The sequence below is a fragment of the Netta rufina genome (assembly GCF_964035555.1).
Source record: "Netta rufina genome assembly, chromosome: 6".
NCBI classification, from domain to species: domain Eukaryota; kingdom Metazoa; phylum Chordata; class Aves; order Anseriformes; family Anatidae; genus Netta; species Netta rufina.
Window position 1 is genome coordinate 13,681,109 of NC_140129.1, and position 19,137 is coordinate 13,700,245.

The window sequence follows — 19,137 nt, forward strand, 5'->3', positions numbered from 1 at the left end:
ATCAGAATACTAAAAATAAAGATCAAGCTGCTTAGAATAAGGTTTAAAAAATTGAATGAGTGCTTTATGGAGAGGGACTTATTTAAAATTATTAAATGTACTAAAATTACAAGTATGAAATTATGGAAGGTCAAAAATGACATGCACAGAAGAAATAGTAACATTTTTCTATTCTATTCTATTTTCTATTCTATGCAAGCTATTCTGCATCTAACTGCTGCGAGTTAGATTCTAAAAGCATGACTTTGTTCCTCTTTAGTCAAGACGTCTTTTCTTGCTTTTGCACATTAAGACATGAAACTATACTGGTAAGTACGTTTGTCCAATGATGAAAACAAAAAAACATCCTTTCAATTTCCATGAGAAAGCATTTCAGCATTCAATTTTTCCATTGCTGTAGCCTCTACAACCATGTTCTGAAGTTTCGGCCATGATGTCAATGAACAGTGTGCTACTCAATAACAGCAGCAGAATATATAACATTAATGAGGAATTAGTAAAACAATTCCTCAAGATCCCCCAAAAACTCATTTGTCCTTCATGCACATGGTATTTTGAGTACATCTGCCTTTTTTTTTTTTTTTTTTTTAAACACATATTTTCATTAACTCCTCTTCCAAGGCAGATTCTGCATTTGCTTCTCTCATACCACAATCTCCCCTCTTTCCTAGTAGTCACTGAGCATGCACAGAAGAGGTGTTAAAACAGTCATAAGAGATGCATAGAATAAAATCTGAGCATACATTAAATCTCACTTTTACATTGTCAACCACAGAATTGTTTCCAGACTTGGACCTCAAGTCTGCTATAATAAATGTTGTTAGAGTTCATCTTTATTTATTTTTTTTTTAAAGGTAAATATATAGCTACTTACACTTTTAATTAAATAACATTTTTCTGTTAAAAAAAAGTAAACAGCTCAACACCTAGATAAAGGGGTCTATTATGCACCCCGCCGCCCAAAAAAAAGATGCTAAAAAAGTTAGTCATTGTATAGTCCACAATATACTTTATTACTCTCAATGTTTCAAGGAAATTTCTGTGCTGGACAAGTTTGCAATAAATGAGTATGGAAAACAGTATTTTTGAGTGTAAACAAATACACACTAGCAATCAAAGTAGAATGTGCATTAAACCTTACTCAAACAGAACAATCTATACTTTTCATATGTACAATATTGTGAAAAATTAGATTGAAGAAATTAGATAGGCAAACATTCTTGTATCATAAAAATATGTTAGAATGGGACTTAAGAGTTAATTTAAAGCTTTGCTTTAAAACAAACTTTATCTTAAAAATCTTTTTTTTTTTTTTTTTTTTGCTTTAAACCTTTAATCTAAAAATTAGGCTTTCTATAAAAACCATTCCATTAAAATTTTGCTTTAAAAAATCAGTTTTATATTAGACAAAATATTAAATTATACAGGCACAATTAGTTTAGAGCTATAAGAACGCATAACCCCTTTTTTTTTTTTTTCCAGTGACTTGTAATCCAGTCATAAGATTCTTGTCAACTGACAACCATAGGAAAACTCATCCATAGAAACAGACTTTATTTCAAAACTAAAAGAAAAAAAAAAAAAAAAAAAGAAGTGTCAGATGATATTTGACTTCCAATTTAGTTTCCAGCTGGTTTAAGTACATGCACATCGTTGACTTGTCCTGGGAAATATGCACATTTATATAGTTGGATTTTTTTTTCTTTTTTTTAAGTTTATTTATTTATTTTTTTTTTTAACAATGAGTGGCTTATGATGACAGCTTTTACATTTCATTCAGACGCTGTATTTCAAAATACAACATTTCATAGCACAGCTTTATCTCAATACAAACTAGTGACCCTTGGCACTTCAGAAAGCGAATCAAGAACGTGTTTTGAATTTATTTTTGGAGGGGGAGAAAGCACACACATAGTGTGTAATGGCAGAGAGAGCAGGGTCTTGGTCTTTTATATATGCTTTCTTTTAGCATATAAGATGTATTGTAAAGTTATTTGTCAATTTGTATACTTGTACAACAGATTATATAATATACCAAATTGCAGATTTGCAAACCAGAGCCCTGACTGTGACAAAGTTTAACTCTCTGCTTAATTTAATACAAGTGAACAATTAATTTTGATTTTAAAGTATAGAAACATCTTCAAAACTAGGGTTTGTCTCCTAAACACACGTTAATTAAATAAGCTGTCATCATAACAACTAAAACAAAAGCAAAACAAACAAAAACCAAAAACAAACAAAAAAAAACATACCCAAAGAAACCAAAACAAAAGCCAGAAACAAATATAACCCGAAGCCACAGAACACTACTTTTTTTTTTTTTTGCCATAGACAAAATCATAGATCAATGGCCTAACAAAAATCACTAATTGAATACAATTTATTTATTTGTTAAATTCAGCTTATTTAAATATCTGTTATAAAACAGATATTTTAATTTTAATATATTTAGATGGATGTCGCTTTAGGTTTGTTTTATTTAAATGTTTTACTGAATATTTAAAAGTAGTTTCAACTACAGCACACAAAAACTAAACCAACGGTATGCCCAATTAAAATAAAAAAAAAAACAACCACTGGATGTCAAATGTAAGGTTAGAACAACTCACTGCTACTTGTCTCTAACTTTTCCATCCCCTCACTAAGGAATGTAAATTTAACCTATGAACTTTAGTAATAAGCTATTAAAAAAAAAAAAAAAAAAGCAGAATAAAGTAACCCTAAAACTGTATTCTCTTTTTGAATTTGAGGTTTCAGTATAGCCACCACCATTGGAACAGTACCCAAGGGAGACATATTTCCTTACCAGCATGGTCCATTATTGCTTGATAACAGCCCACAGTGACTTGTTGCCCAAAATAACTGATTTGGACATGGTTTCAAGAAAAAGTTGGTATAAAAACACGTAGAATTGTATTTTGTTTCAAGAAAACACTGAATTGATCTGAATTGTATCATACTGTATTAATTTCAATACCACTCCATAGGCAAGTATATACCATACGTGTTGAACAAGATGTGCATATATACAAACACAAAATACATACACAGAATTCACCCCAGATTAAGATACCTTAAATTAATTTTTAGCATGAGTTATGTTTTGCACTTTAAAATTATGTGGAAAAAAATGAGAATAGGCACAATAGCACAGCTTCTAATTTACCCTATTGTAGTGCACTATGACGCACTGATAATACCATAAAAACAATATGATACTATTCAAGCTCATTTGTTTTGATGCACAAGTGAAGTTTAGCAAATAGGGTTAAGTGCTTTTAACTCAAATGCACAACTTCTGCAGCTTTACACAGTAGAACAGTGCAATATATGCCCCATATATAATGTCCCATATATCAGGAACAAGAACTCAGTTTAAAGTTGTACCTGTTTCACATTAGACTGGCTTTGCACTTTCTGCAGCTCTAACACTTCAACTGCTTTGTCTATGACCTCCTTTTGTTCCCTTCTTTTCCAGGTGCTGGCTATAAAGGAAAAAAAAAAAAAGATGTTTTGGTGGCTAGCTCTCACCTGGTAGAATGAGACAGTTTCGAAGTAACGGTACAGCAGTTCTTCTTGAGGGTTGGTTCACAGTGCTAGGGTGACCCCAATCTCCACTTACTTCCCAGCTTCTGACTTTGGAAGAAGCTCTCTGGCTTTTTAGGAAAAGATCCTGGCGAGACTTTCTGCCCCTTTTCAGGAATCCCTGTGACGACTGTTGAGTTCAGAAAAGTCCTTTTTGGTTTCCTCCTCACCTTTATTTTTTTAGCATCAGGCTTTTCTTTCTTAAGGTGCTTTCCCACTGTAGTTTTCCCTGTCTGGCGCCTGTGTATGGAAAAAGCAGAAGATTTCTGGGCACAAGGAGAAAGTTTCCTTCTCATTCCCTCTTTTTGCTGTTTTATAGTTCTGGAAGTTTGTTTGCCTGTGCTTACTCTGCTTCCCCTCCTCCCAACAGTGCATCTGACAGACATAGCTCCTGCAGCTTTTTTGGAAAAAAGTGGTTCTATACTAGTGCCTTCTTTTCTCTTCCACATTGCTTTTGGATTCTCCCTCTCTAATCGCTCACTCCTGATGGAGGTCAGAGGAGTTTTGGTAACTCTGCTGTTCAAAGGAGCTAATCTACAGTCTCCTTCTACCACAGACGGGTGAGAGTTCAAAGGTGAAATGGACAGGTGTTTCATAGAGTTCTCAGAGTGACCAGATACAAGACAATCTGTTCTTTCTACAGAAATCACGGGAGATCCATCTGCTTTTTGACTTGATACTGTATCGTTCCCTTTACCTGGGTCTGCCAGAAGAGTTGCCGAGGATGAGCTATAGAGGTCTGACCAATTGCAGGACTTCGATGGTGTGCCTTCTCTCTGTGCATCAGCTAGTTTCCTCATGTTTGCATCAAAGCTGAGACTTCTGAAAAGCTGTCTAACATGGGAGGGCTTTTTGACCTTTTCTCCAACAGAACTCTTGGGAGGCATTTTCAGAACTCTATTTGTCAGTGGGTCATAATACTTCAAAGAACACTGTTTGTATTTATACCTTATAGAGTCCTTGCTATCTGTGGAGTTACGATTTTTCCTCGTTTTAGGAATGTCTACAGGTTTACCTTTACACTGTTTAATCTCTGGACATGAAAGTACATACACCGTTGTCTTGGGTTGCACAGGGCTCATAATCTTGCTATAGGACTCGGGAAGTTTAAGGGCACATAGTCTAGTTTTCATGTTCGGAGTCTTTTCACCTTCTGACCACATGGTGCTTTCTTTCTGATCAGCTTGATCAGACTCCCTTCTAGCCATTTTTCTTTTTGTTACAGGGTAATCCAATAGACTTGTTTGTGTGCCATGGCTAACTTTAACCACCTGGCATCTTGAAGCTAGGCGCCATGTCCTTTTCCTAGGCATTTTAAGAATTTGTTGGTTGCATAGCATATCTGAAGCTACAGATTGGTTATCAAAATCAGAGCCACCACTTAAAGCATCATTAAATTCTGGCAGTGCTTTAACTGATGTACTTTCTACTCTGTTACCCTCAGCAGCATCATCCTTTTTCTCGTCTTTCTGCTTTTTTTTCTTCATTCTCCTCCCAGTAAAGTTGGCTGTGGATTCGCTGTCAAAGTAGCAGCGAAAACGACCTTCCCTGAAATCACGCACAAGTTCTTCAATTTTGATATCATCTTCATACATTATTTGAGACCAAGTCTTTCCCACAAAAGAAGGAGGCACATGAGGCAGAGCTGGAAGAACTGGTTCTTCAGTATGAGCTACTACATCCCGCTTCACTGTTTCTATTTGCTGCAATGATTCACCTTTTAAAACAGAAGAGAGCTGTGTTCCATAATCTTTATCTTGCAAACTTATTTGGACCTCTTTTAGCAACTCTATGTCTTTTACAGCCGCCTTGGGTAAGTCTGTTCCTGATTGAATAGGTGCATCACAGTCAAAACTCATTTCAGAGCCCTCTAAATGAGTACGATCCAGAAGCGACGAAACAGTTAAACAGAGATTGTTCTCCTCTTTGAAATGAAGTTCTTCATATGTGGTTCCATGGCAGTACTTCAGAATAACATTTTCAATAGTTTCATCCACTGAACTTTCATCACCCATGTTTGTCTTCACATTTTTGCATCCTGCTAGTTGTGGGGAAGTCCCAAGATCTAGGGAGCTGTTAATACCCACAGTATCCCTGAGATGGAAATCAGACACCGAAGTTTCATCCTGAGTTTGTAAACCATCTTGTTTTAAAAGAGATTGACCTGAGGTAATAAGTAAAGAATCCCTGTGCCTATATACAGGATTCTGTTGTGAAACTGAAGGGTATTTGGGGTGAGCCAGCGCCAGAACAGGATTCAAGCATGGTTTCAATAACACATCCCTACCGCCTATCTCTGTTCCTGTTTCATCACATCCACTATGTGGAATCTTATTTGATGACGACAAATTCTCAGCACTTTTTTCTATTTTAGGATTAACAGAAGAACTAGGTATTAAAGGAGTGACAGACAAATGCTGAGGTATGGGGCTCACAGCTGTAAACTGGTCTTCATGGCTACGATTTGCAGTTTGAGCATCTTTCAGGACATCCCGTTTCTCATTGCTACAAATGCCAGTAGACTGCTGGGATATTCCTACAACACATTCCTTCTCAGTTTTTAATTTCTGAGTAAGTGTTTGTGTTACAGAAGTTTCCTTTGGGCCCTCATGAGAGGGACGTGGAGCAGAAGAGCACGTTTCATCACTGGACTCCTGGTCTTTGCTGGAAATCTCCTGTGTGCCTCTATTCTTTTTCTCCGTCTCTTCTGAAGACAGGCAAGCAATCCTAGCAGATGCTGGAGTGATTTGGAGTGGCATGTCATCATAAGTTGGCCTAAAAGAAATAAATAAAAAAATCAACTATATAAACACTGTAAATATGTTTAAGATTTTTTTTTTTTTAACAATAGCTTTTAAAAAGTAATTACCTAGAGTGCATCACACCTAATGAACAAACACAGGATTCCAGCTCTACTATTTTAACAGAGAAATTCCATTAGAAAGTGAAACAAGAAATGTTCCACAAAGCAAAAGACAACCCGGGCATTGGTTGGTTACCTTCTCCATGCAACTATCCATTAAGAATTGCCAAACTTACGTTATAATAATTTTATAAAATAGAATAAAGCAAGAAAACTGAAGAGGTTTCATTTGTTCAAAGCTGTGAGCTTAGAAGGATGTTCTTTCCTTGGTAAAACTATAATTAATTAAATAATGAGCTTTTGTAAAGAAACAGAACTTTATAATAAGGCACAGCATTAAAAATACTATTGACTATGAACGCCTCTTTCCCTGAAAAACATGTTTGCCTGATAGGAACTCTGTACACATTCCCACCAAGGAGTTCCATGCTTATTGCTTCTCACAGACATACCACAGCTCTAACTCACTTCTATAAGAAGCCAAGTTATGATTGTTCAGGCTCACTGTGAAAACAGCGCACCTTTATATATCCTAGGACTGGCCACTCTGTTTTTAGGACTGACTAGAATAAAATGCCTATTTCTTGCAGAATTAACAGAACAGACAGACATGGACCATTTCTTATATACCACAGGAACCCACAAGGTTACAAATATTGGAACAACTGAAAATAAAATAAGAAAAAAATTTTAAAATGTAGCAAATATAGCTAAAGGGAGAATACGATGCTTCCCCTGAAAGTTTTGACCAGGCCTTTTAAGAGCCAAAAGAGATGTGTGCTTTAATGCATGCCATGCATCTTTTGTGGTGCATTCATCTGCTAAGGACGTACTGTGAATAAATTCTATTGCATAGTAATTTCCTTGGTTATAAGCATTCAGTAGTCAACATGTTGAACTCCTTGAAGGATTCAGACATTAATGTGTCTGATTTTACTAAAGTTATTAATTAAGCCTGCTGATACCAAGTAAGCCTATAGCAAGTATTTCCAACTGGCTACTTCATACTGAAAAACAATCACAGAATTTTTCTGAATATAGCTATGTCTCAGTCTTTGATTGTGAAAAATAGAAGAGAAAGAATTCTCACATTAGAATTACTGTTTTATGGTTGAAAATTAAAAAAAAAAAAAAAAAAAAAAAGAGGTTTGGCTACTTTAAAAAAAAAAATTAAAGTTGACTTGGCCTCTATAGAGATGACAAGACTTAGTGCAATAAAAAACATACTTCATAGGATTATCACCAAAACAGAAACAAAAAGCAAAGCAAAACAAACTGAAAAAAACGCACCAGTAAATCATACTCAAAACCACATACTTCAAGGCTCAGGATAGGACTCATTCATGATCCAACATGAGATTTGTTGGATCTTTCATGGTCTCTCTCCCACTCTACCCCCAAGCCAGAAATAAATACTTTTTTCCAGCCAGTTACTCATTTAATCACTGTTTAATCTCCAATCACATTTTCCTTAGCTTGCTTATAAGTCTCATACAAGAACATGCCAAAATCTGGGGTTTTGATAGATGGCATGATAGATGCAACAGGACAGATGGTGCCGAAATGGATGATTCTCTTCTATTCACAAGGTCTGTTACCCTGTTAAAGATGACCTGATGTGATTTTCCTTGACTAAATCAGCAGTAACCATTACTCATCAATTCACTGTCTTCTGGATTTTTATGAAGAGCTCATTTTTTCAACTGCCAGGGAAATACCATAATTTAAGCAAAGAAGTCTACAAGTAGGTCCTCTCTGCCCTTACTTAAAATTGACAACCTTTACGTTTTTTTTCCCCAGTCCTTCTGAAACATCCCACACAGTCTCTGTGGCCTCTCAAAAATAATTACTAACAGCTCTGAGACTCCTTCACAGAGTGCTGAAATCTCTATTAATTAAGTCATGTGAGGAGAACTACAGAGTCACTAACAGCCATAAACAAAACAACATTCTAATGCAAAATAGTATTGAAATTGAAGTTATTAGAAGACCAAGACCTATGGTATTTCACAGTGCAGGGACTGAAGCAACATTCATCAAACATAAAAAGCCTTCCAAGGAAACAACAGCATTCACATGAACATCTTATTGATCAAAGTTCCCTCCTATCAATTCAACTCATTAAAAAAAAAAAAAAAAACAACACACACTGGCTATATAAAAAAGTGATGAAGCACTGTATGCCATTTATAACAAGGTAATTTGAAGAGTATTTTACTTTGGCAATTGGTATATTATTCTTCACTCAGTTGAGTGATGTACGTATCAAGTATTGGCTGTCAATATATGCATTAACACACCCAAAGAAAAGAAGTTTGTTATTGCAGACTCACTACCTATGGCTCCATGGATAAAGTTCATTTAAGATTTTTCTTAAGTGCAAACACTAGATGCATTAGGCAGTAATAAAGGAGTGAGTAAAGAAGAAAAGATGGACTATTTAGATATGCAAGAGTCTTTCATTAAGGTCCTTTGGAGTCTATTAAAAAACTAAAAAATTATTGGTGGAGGAAAAAAAGCAATCAAAAAACAAATTGATTGCTAGTATCAAATAGATTAAACAATCTTCACCATGACAAAAAGATCAGAAGCAGAATACCCTCCGGTTCAGGCTAAGTTTTATGACTCACTTGCCCTTTCAAAATTTTTGTAAAGTATTAAAATCTGCGGATGACAAAAAAATGCTGTAAGGATCCTGTGAACAAATAAAGTAATGCAATGGAGAGGTTGAGTTCAATTTTGATAAAAAACAAAGGATACAACTTACAACACACTTTGCATGAGCCTAACAAGCCACAACAATTTACGAACAGCAGTACACAACTCCTCCCTGCTCAAGACGCAGTAAAAGGAATGAATACAGGTTATGACACAATCTGTAATATTCCTTCTGTAACTCCAAAAACGTGATTATACACCACTGGCTGAGGAAGTGTGATATAGAATACAGTGGAATTCTTTTTTAAAAAGAAAAAGGCGGGGGGGGGGTGTGTGATAAATTCGTAAGAGTACAGATAAGAGTTATTAGGACTGACTAAGCACAAGAAGAAACCTTTTAGAAATTAAAAAAGGATTATCATCATTTGAATGCAAGGTAATGAAATGCATCAGATGATCAAATTATGCCTGTCAGCTGAACTGCTGTGCCCTACTGGTGCACACACCTAAGCACTGAGGTAAAGAATCTTTGTCAACTTCAAAATCTTATAGATCAGAATTAAATCTATTTGTACTGGTTTTGTCTTTTTCTTTAATCTTTTAACTTTCTCAGAGTTCTTCCATCTTTGTCTGAAACACTCAGCATCTGGATGCTACTAGAAAACTGTATATAGCACTAAATAGATTTTGATGTGGATAAGCTAGCAAATTCCCAGGCTCCTTGCTCACTTACCAGAACATGTGATTTTCAGAAATTATTTACAAACAAATGTTTCTGGGGGGTGAAATAAAACCTCAGTTCTGAAGTTAGGTACTTTTGGCAGTTTTATGACAAAATACACCAAAAATCAAAGAGATTTACTCTCTTAAATGCTCAATATTTCAATATTAGTTCTTTATCGAAAAAACAATCATATCAAGAGTTTGGAGGAAGGGATAGTTTTTCCTCCCCCCCTCATCCCCTTTTTTTTCCTTTTTTTTTTTTGGACCATGAGGAAAGGCAGAACACCAATATCCTCTGAAATTCAGCAAAAGGCAAAGCTCAGATTAATTTTTTTCCTTCTGCCACATCACTACTAGTGATACTGGTTGGTTCTGCAAAATAAATCAAGGCTCACAAATATTTGTATAATCCTTTTAAATTACAGTCTTAAGATCCCTTGTGTGAATTCAGCTTCTGCATGGTTTGTATAAGCATTTACTTTGTGAAACTATGCATCAATGCAAGAGATTTTATGTAAGAAAGAAGAGAATCCTATCCTTACCCCAGATGCTACTTAAATCACTTTCTGACTCAGTCTTTTTCAGAGCAGAATCACAACAAAAGTCTATTCACGCTCTCTTCCATCTTTGGTTTTCTTCCTCCAAACTTTGTATAGATTTGGAATTATTCCTCCCCCACTTGCCATCCTATTTTATCCAGGCCTTGTACATTATTTTGCTTATTCTATTCATTCTACCAGCAATTTAGAGGAAAACGGATAGCTTGTTTTTTTTACTAATTAGCAGATTTTATTCACCAAATGAAATAACCTTGTATTAGCAACACCTCAAGAGATATCTACCTTTTTAATTTGGGTGTTGCCTTAAAGTATATCCTGCATTTTCCAATAATAAGAGATATAGAAAAAGTAGCAAAAAAAAAAAATAGTTATTTATCAAAATACAATATACTGGGTTCAGATTGGGATTTTTGACTGCCTTTCAGAACATAACAAGGAATGAGACTTAACAGATCTTTCAGCTGGCCTTTCTACAGGCCCTCTTATCACTCTTAAATGTGCACATGATAAAGAGAACACTTCAAATCTGAGCAATGATGAACTGGCCAATTAACTTAATTCATGCACGTAGTAACTCTAAGAATAAAAAACTCCAATAATAATGGATAAATAACCATAAGTATTCACCTGACAAGCACCACATTCAGCAAGCCAAAATTATGAACTCGATACATACCATAAAATATACTGTGAAATATATAAATTAAGCCCACAGTGTATATATTCTAGCTGACCAGTATACTCCTTCTTTTCATCAGGTCTTCATATTTAATTGGTATCAATGGTGTTATATCAAATCCTTAAGCAGTGTAATGAAGTTTGGAAGTGCAGAGAGAACACAATTGGAATACACTGGACAACAATTACATAAATACACTCTTGTTCATATTGAAAGCAATTTGGAAATTTCACCTCAAATGGGCAAAACTTACTGTTCAGAAATGGAACAGAAATAAGAATTCACAATACATGCATTCCACTAGGATACATTTAAAAACAAATGAACTGCATTATACCTGCTGTCATGGTATCGGTGGGGATGATGCTGCAAAACATCTTGCAGGAAACGCTCCATCAAGCTACTGGTACCCATACGATTCCTGCAGTAAGTGGTAAAATGTCTGTGCTGGGAGCTGAAAATATGCTGATGGAAAGACAAAACATATTGCTAGTTTAATATCATTGTTGACACACTGACCTATTCAGAAAAGTTACTTCCTATGTTCAGAAAAGTTACTTCCCAGGTTAAACATTTCTCCTTACAATGAAAATGTTTAAGTAGAAAAGAAAATCTTCAGTCTTTTCTACTAAAATTCTCATTGCATTAAGGCCATAAGACTGCTTAGGGAGTCACAAATAATATACTAAAATGTGCTTAAACCCCTTCTGAAATGGAATCTAAATTAGCAGATCTGAGAGATGCTCACAAATCTCTTGTGATTGGTACAAATACTCTAAACATATCTATAAACAATGACTAAAAATATTTTTGGACTTCATATGAACAAACATCCCATAATTCACTCAAACTGTGGAGACTTTTCATAGCATAGAAGATTAAATAGGCTCCTACTCTCTAGTTAGAAAAGTCTAAAACATAAGAGACCAACAGAGTTAAACACAGAGAAGTAGTTGATCAAACGTCTTCAGCTTTTATATCCAATATATTAGCCCTAATACTTGACACAGTCTATACAAATCTTAAAATTAAAGCCACTGAAATAAACCTAATAAGTGTAATGCACATCAGGGTGACACTTCAGAAAAACAAACTGCAGCAAGCATGCCGTTCCACCAGCTTCTTTTTAACAGGTAAAAGTGATTCCTCTTCTCTGTGCACACTCAGTACAATTTACAAATTGCTAATTTTCCATTGTTCAGTGTTGGTTGTTCAGTGTAGAGAATGACATTTTGTAAGCTGATAAAGCCTATTTGTACTTCTTGCTATCTGCTGCAGGCTTCTTACCTGTTCCAGATTACTGTAGTGTACATGGCAGCAGTTGCAGTATCCTTGCCTATTCTGCATGGTGGATACTCCAGGCCGAGGATGTTCTTGCCCTCTTGTATGCAAACTGAAAGAACCAGGTAATATTACCAAGACATTTCAGTACAAAAAACAACATTCGTTTGTTAATTCAAGTTCTTAACACAGAAATCCTGAATCCTATCTATCCTATCTATCTTACTACAGAGCTGCAACAAACTTGCAAGATAAACATTTCTGTTTCAGAATTATAATACCAAATAAGAATACGCATTTTAGGCTATTCCCAAGCAAATCTAACTAAAGAAAACTTTTTCTTAAATGCAGAACAAAGGATAACAGGTTGAGGGCACAGCTAACACAAATTCTAATTTGAGTTGACTGTAGTCTGAAGAGAATCATCTCTCCAGAAAAAGTCACAGTGCCCCTTACCCTAGTTTTAAGAAGTATGGATACAAGACAAAAGACCTCCATGATATATTTGATCTCTACCACATCACTGTCATCCATTACACAAGATGACAGTTAAGATTGAAAAATGGGTAATTCCTGTTTTACTTTGTGCTAGCAGTAAACTGGATGCCAGTTAGATTATCACCTAACTCACCTGCTGTTGCTGTCCTGTTGTAGCGAACCTTCAACACCCTGTCTTTCCATTCCTGTAGTAAAAAACACAGGAAAACAAAGAGGAGGAAGTCAGTTAACTCCTTTAATTTTCACTTGTCAAAACTATCATTTTAAAGGAAGTTAAGAAGTTTAGAAATTCAAAAAAAACATTTAGAGAGACCCTTTCATCCTCATGGATGCTCTGTGAGGTACATAAAATAAACTTTATGCCTTCATGGCTGAGGTGAGTGGGTATATTTTTGATATGTCTGGGATCAAGATTAGGCAACGTGTACTGACAGACTCATATATCCACGAGCACTGAAACAAAATGCACAGTGTCTTAAACAGCTTACTAAAAGACACAAAAATTATGTCTGCATGGAAACCTGTGGATAATTTAGAAGTCACTTTTTCCATCTAAACTCCATATTGAAATTTTGAAAACTGATTTACACTACTGAATTTCAGGTAAACTAATTAACATAATACTATTATTATGTTAATAAATAACTGCAACAAAAAATATGTACTTTAATCTCCTCACCTTGTGCTGAAGAAGCAGAAGCTTCATCAGATCGTTTGATTCTGTCAAACATCTGTAAATCAAAAATGAAACTGAGAACAAAAAACAAAAAACCCACACCCATCCTCAAGCTCATCCTTTAGTCCAAGCTCCAAGCTATTCAGATGCACTATATTGTTTCAACTATAGACCTTGACTTAGTTTAATCTACACTGTAAAAAACAATTTCTGCTTTACTAGGTTACCCAAACACTATATTTAAGTATTCATGCTAGCTTTGACAGGAGAATGGGACAATTTATGATCTAATTAATTAAATCAAATACTATATTTATGAATACAGCTTAGACTGTGTTAGGTTATTAAGCAGTAATATTATTAAATTCATTTAATTGCTTAATTTCTTGTCTTTACATTAAAGATGGAAGAGGTATGCTAATAAAAACCATACAAGATCTAGACCAAACAAAATAATCATCAAGGCTGGAAAAGTAATCCTCACTGTTCAAAATACCTGCAAACCAACAACGAGCCCCACAATTTTTAATTAAAACCTGACTGTAGCAACATACTTTAGGGTTCCCAAACACAAAAAGCTTCCAAGATTCACACAGCCCTTTTATGTTACAGAATAAATAAAAAAATAAAAAAAAGTCAGCCTTCTTGTACAAACCTTAGTGTCATCAACCTTCTTCCTCCACCAAAGATGATTCTGGGCTAGCACCCAGTAAATGCCAAACGGGAGGCCATTTGCAGTGCAGGACACTTATCTCTTCTCATCCCATCTGTCAACAATAAAGTTAAAGAGACTTTTAAAATAGAGCTAGTAATGTATGTTTTCCATGCCCTTGGGCATGTAAATTTTTCTGTACCACTTTGCAAACAGCAAAATTAATGAACATCTTTCTGAAGTCTGCAGTATATCTTTCTTTTTTTATTATGGGAGTAGTTCTGACAGCATTTCCTCCCTAAACGATAACTGTTCCTTCTGGAATAACTTTGTTCCTTCTTTTCTCCTCATAGACCCTACATATTAAATTTTGTTGATGCTATTGTTCATGAAATTAAGTATGTTTCCACAGTAACAGAAAATAAATTCATCAATATTAACCAAATTGAAACGAACATATTTTGAGCATCATTTATGAACCTACTCAGAAAAAAGTTTTCTTTCATTTAGGTTATGTAAATATCACTGTCAGACAGCAAGAACATGTAGTGCCCACAGCTCCAAGAACAATATGAAAATCACGAGACAGGAAAACACTTGGAAGCAAGCAATATCCAAGAGTTCAGGAGAATATAAAAAATCCCCTATGGCCCTGAAAACCTGACCCATGAAAAACTACTTACTGATAATCAATCTGATCCTGCGAGTGGGCAAAACAAGCTCATCTGTCAAGCAAGAAAGGCTTTCTTGACATATCAACAGGTCTAAGTCACCCTGTTCAGTGCCCTATGCACAGCTGGGACCCAGAAAGATGTGAAGAAAAAGCCCACAACACTATCTTTTGTGAATAATGCACTATGGAAAATAACTTGTTCTTTCTGTTTGTAAATAAGTCAATTGACTGCAAATCTAAGGTTTTACTATACACATATTCTTAAGATATAGCTGCAACTATGTAATGTAGCAAGAGTGCAGTGGCCACAGAGGAGGCTATCCCACTCACTCCAACTGATGAGAAACAGGGAAGTGCTCGCTCGTTTCAGTCAGCAGAGGGCACCGCAAACATTTATCCACTGCCCCAAAACTGGATTACAACACCTCAACATAAAAACACTTGACTTCATCTCAGAAGATGCCAGAAAGCAGCAACTACAGTATGTTGGAGAATAACTACTACAGTGGTTCGTTACTTTCTTATTTCAAGGAATAATTTACGTGGTGGTGGTGCTCTACTGAGAGATTATTCATCTGCAAGCAACAACCCCTAAGTCGAGTCATGCAAACTCACATTTGAAGTGCAGTAACTCCAGACTGTGCAGGACTACTAAAATAGCTGAGTTATTCCAGTCTGCATCTCCTTGGCAACTTTCTGCAGTTCAAGGAGATTGGATGGACCAGATTTTATCACTGTGGAGGGGGTCATGCTAGGGGAAACTTGTAAAAGCCTGTGCTACCACTAAGTAAAGGAGAGGTGAACATCTGAGGAAAGTCTGTCAGAGATATTTCTCTGCAAAGCTGACAGGAGACAAAAAAACAATTCTCCTTATCTCTGTGTTTTGTGAGAACCCTGATGAGCAGAACAAGCTGAAAATCTGAAGGGACACAGATCCTACCTGGCATCTGAGGGCAAGCTCAAATCATGGCCTAGTAACGTACAGGAAGCATCCTATGTAGATGCCTTATTTATACTGATAAAATCTGGCAAGCCTGACTGCAATCCTTACTTTATCACAGCACACACTACATCTATAAATGCACAAAGGATTTTTCAGATTTGCAGGCTTTGCTAAGAGTATTCCGACTGTAAATATCTTAAACTGATGGATTAAAAAATAATTTGTATAATCTTTCATTTAAACGCTTTAACACTGGTAAAAAATGTAAACTGTGAATGTAAGAACAACTGGCTCCACACAGCAGCATTTGATTTCATAGATCCTTCTAGCCATAAGTTTAGTTTATGCCCCTTGTATCTGAACACCAACAAAAGGCACGAAACGCACACAAAGAAGAGCCGGCAGCGCATCTGGACAGCGCATCGGAGGCCTCAGAGCAAGCCTCGTGCCGACAACAAGTTACGAAGGAGCAGCGGGGCCGGCCCGAGCCGCTCCTCCCCACCGCCTCCGCTACCCGAGCTCGCTGAGGCAGCGCGGGGGAAGCGCCCCGGGAGCGCCCGCTCCCCGCGGGGCCGCCTCAGGCTCCGCGCCCCGTCCCCCCCCGGCCGGCGGGCAGCGCCGGGCAGCGCCGGGGCCGGCAGCGAGCCGAGGCGGGCCGGGCCCCGCCGCCTTCGCAGCGCTCCGCCCGCCCCGCGCGGCGGGCTGAGGGGGCGCCGCAACCGCCGCCCGTTAACGCCCGTTAACGCCCGCCCGGGCTGGCCCCAACGGCCCCTCCCCTGCCCGCCCGCCGCCCGGCTCGCTCCCCGGCACCGCCTCACCTCCGTCCCTTCCCCGCAAGCTCTTCCGTGCCGCGCCGGGGTCAGGGGCCGCCATCCCCCGCTTCCTGCTCCGGGGCGGCGGGCGGTGCCTTCCCCTCAGCGCCGTCCCCTCAGCGCCTCGCTCCGCCCGCTCGCATCCCCGCCTGCCCCTCAGCCCCGGCGGGCTTCATGGCGGGGAGCCGCGGTCGCACGGTAGCTGGCTCCTACCATAGGGCAAAAAGTCTTGGTTTGGCTTTTGGATTTACCTAGTGCCAGATCGCTTTCCGTACAAAAGGAAAAGGTTTTGTTCCCCTCAGGAATGGGAATCCAAATGCGACCACAGCTCACGTTATCTTTTGTTTTCAGTTGTAGGTATTCAGTGTTTATCTAATCTCCTGTGGGAAAGCAGCTATTGCACATTTCTCTCGTATTATGCTGAAGAAGCAGGATTTTTTTTTTTAAGCAATCTGGGCAGATGCAAAGATTATCGCCACTTATGTGTGAAGACAGGTGCAGATGCAGGCTTGGATTGTGCAATGGGGAGAAAAAAGAAGTTGACTTCAGCATAATAAGGAAGATTTAAACAGAGGTTGCTGTAAAAAGGGGCTGCTGTTGTGTGATTATGAAACCATAGCTTAGAAGTGTCCACCCACGCTGAACGAGTAATTGAACACAAAAAGTCACAAATGGGAGAACAGCAGGAGAAGGCTTTTCTTTAGGAGGGAAACTGCCTTAACTGCCGTTGAATTATTTTGATATGTGAATGGATATGGAGATATTTTCGTTGCCAACAAAGAAGCTAGGGCAGAATTTAAGTTGCCTGATGATACTTTGTTGCCTGGTTTAACACAACTTGGCAAAGCTCAAACTGATTAAAAAGGTGGGGGATACAACACTGAGGTACGTATAGCATAGTGTTTATGTCTCTTAAGGCTGACAGGATCTGTTAATCATTATTTACTCATTCTAGCTACATTTATTTTGTTGGACATAAATGAATAAGATGATGGAGTAGCTGAGGCATCTTAAAAGACATAAGACTGTGATACAAGCATATGTGGGGGGAATCAGTCACTTCAGTAACATGGAAATAATTTTTGATTTCAGTGATGGACAAGTGAAAGGCTAGAAATCCTGTGGGTAGGAGTGGAGATTTGTAAAAAGCAGTCATAAAATCTTGCAGATGCAGTATTTCTGTGGAGAAGATTTGCGTATGTGAAAGCTCAGGCACATGCCCAAATTACTTCTTGTCTGCAGAGTTGCGGTGTTTGAAGGTGTGTACTGCTGTGGCTAAGACGCTTTGAAACATGTTATCTCAGGCTAAAATAGTTTACCTTTGTGATGGGTTTGCAGCAAGCTTTGTGAGTTAATGTGGATCACCAACCATCCCTTCATAACTTGTTGAAACAAAGTAAGCTCAGTTACCTGTCGGAGGTTTCAGTGTAGTTCAAGTTCTGACAAAGAGAAGGTTGTAGAGTCCATCCCACAGTGCCGTGTATCTTGCCCTTGGAATGTTCCTGTGTATTTTTTGCAAGGTTAGACTGGAATATTCTATCTTTTGGACTATTGATCAAAGATACCTGACATCACAAGCCTAAATTCTGCCATTTCTTGCCTTCCAACTCTTTGTATTTATCGACTTGAGGTTGCAATTTGATTTGAGCTCAGGTAAGGTATTGAGAAAGATCCCTTTGTTCTCCTCTTCTCTATAGGAACAGCTAACCTCCTCCTCACACATGTGCATGAACATTAAAGCAAGGCTGAGAAACTTCCTTTTGCCTTTTAAAAATTACTCTTTTTTGATCCAAGCATCCCACTTTTTTCCCTTTCCTGGTATCATCTATCAAGTTTGCATAAACTGTCCCATATAGCTTTCAGTGCTTTGCTGTTTACTTTTGCTTTGATTTGATATGCTTTTCTGCTCCTGTTAGCCAAATGCATGTCAAGGTTATACCTCTGGAAAAAATAAATAAATTAAGAAAAAAGTAGCTTCTGACAATCAATAGATATTTTCCTAAAAATTAGAGTCTCAAATTTCTTCCAGCAGCATGCTTCAGCTAGTAAAGTGAGAATATAACAAATGAAAATCAAGGTTGATAAAACTATCAGGAAGGAAACTTGCCTAGGTTTTTAGATTGTTGTATATCTGCTTTCCATTGTGATTTTAAAAGCCTAATTTATTCTTGAATTGTTGTTTTGGTAAAATTGTTCAGAGGATCTGAGCAAAAGGTTGAATGACTCAACAGCATTTGAGGGCTGGGCTTTGAAGAATGCAGAGAGTATTTCTGCCAAATGTCCACAGTTGTGGATTGCTAGACCTAGCCCGGATTGTAAAAAGTATGGCAAATTTCAAGACAGTCCAATAAATAACATATATAGATTGTAGGGCACTTCAGTTCTGAGTAGGCTTGGGAAAGGGGGATCTCTTCAACTCTGTAGTGGAAGGAGTGTTCCATAATACATGGCATAATATTGCAACCTTTAATTACTAAGAAGTGCAAAATTCTCTTCAAGAAATTTTGGTATCTTTAAAGAACCTGCTGCTG

The 19,137-nt window shown here is 37.4% G+C and overlaps 1 protein-coding gene across 7 annotated transcripts in view; it reads right to left on the bottom strand.

The window, feature by feature from the left end:
- The window catches only part of ZDBF2 (zinc finger DBF-type containing 2), a 34,625-nt gene extending 17,986 nt beyond the window's left edge, over positions 1-16,639 (bottom strand). The window contains exons 1-9 of one of the 7 annotated variants that reach the window (XR_014618545.1): positions 16,613-16,639; positions 14,182-14,293; positions 13,530-13,581; positions 12,984-13,035; positions 12,359-12,464; positions 11,409-11,536; positions 3,759-6,363; positions 3,391-3,488; positions 895-1,564 (exon numbers count right to left, since the gene is read on the bottom strand). Coding sequence is in view for 5 of the 7 variants with exons in the window: in XM_084288751.1 (XP_084144877.1) it covers positions 3,379-3,488; positions 3,626-6,363; positions 11,409-11,536; positions 12,359-12,464; positions 12,984-13,035; positions 13,530-13,581 (3,186 nt within the window). In the remaining 2 variants the exon portion in view is untranslated. Of the gene's footprint in view, positions 1-894; positions 3,489-3,534; positions 6,364-11,408; positions 11,537-12,358; positions 12,465-12,983; positions 13,036-13,529; positions 13,582-14,181; positions 14,294-16,612 lie in introns of those variants that run through there. The other 6 variants (XM_084288752.1, XM_084288755.1, XM_084288753.1 and 3 more) reach the window with 6 other exon arrangements.
- Positions 16,640-19,137: the final 2,498 nt, after the last annotated feature.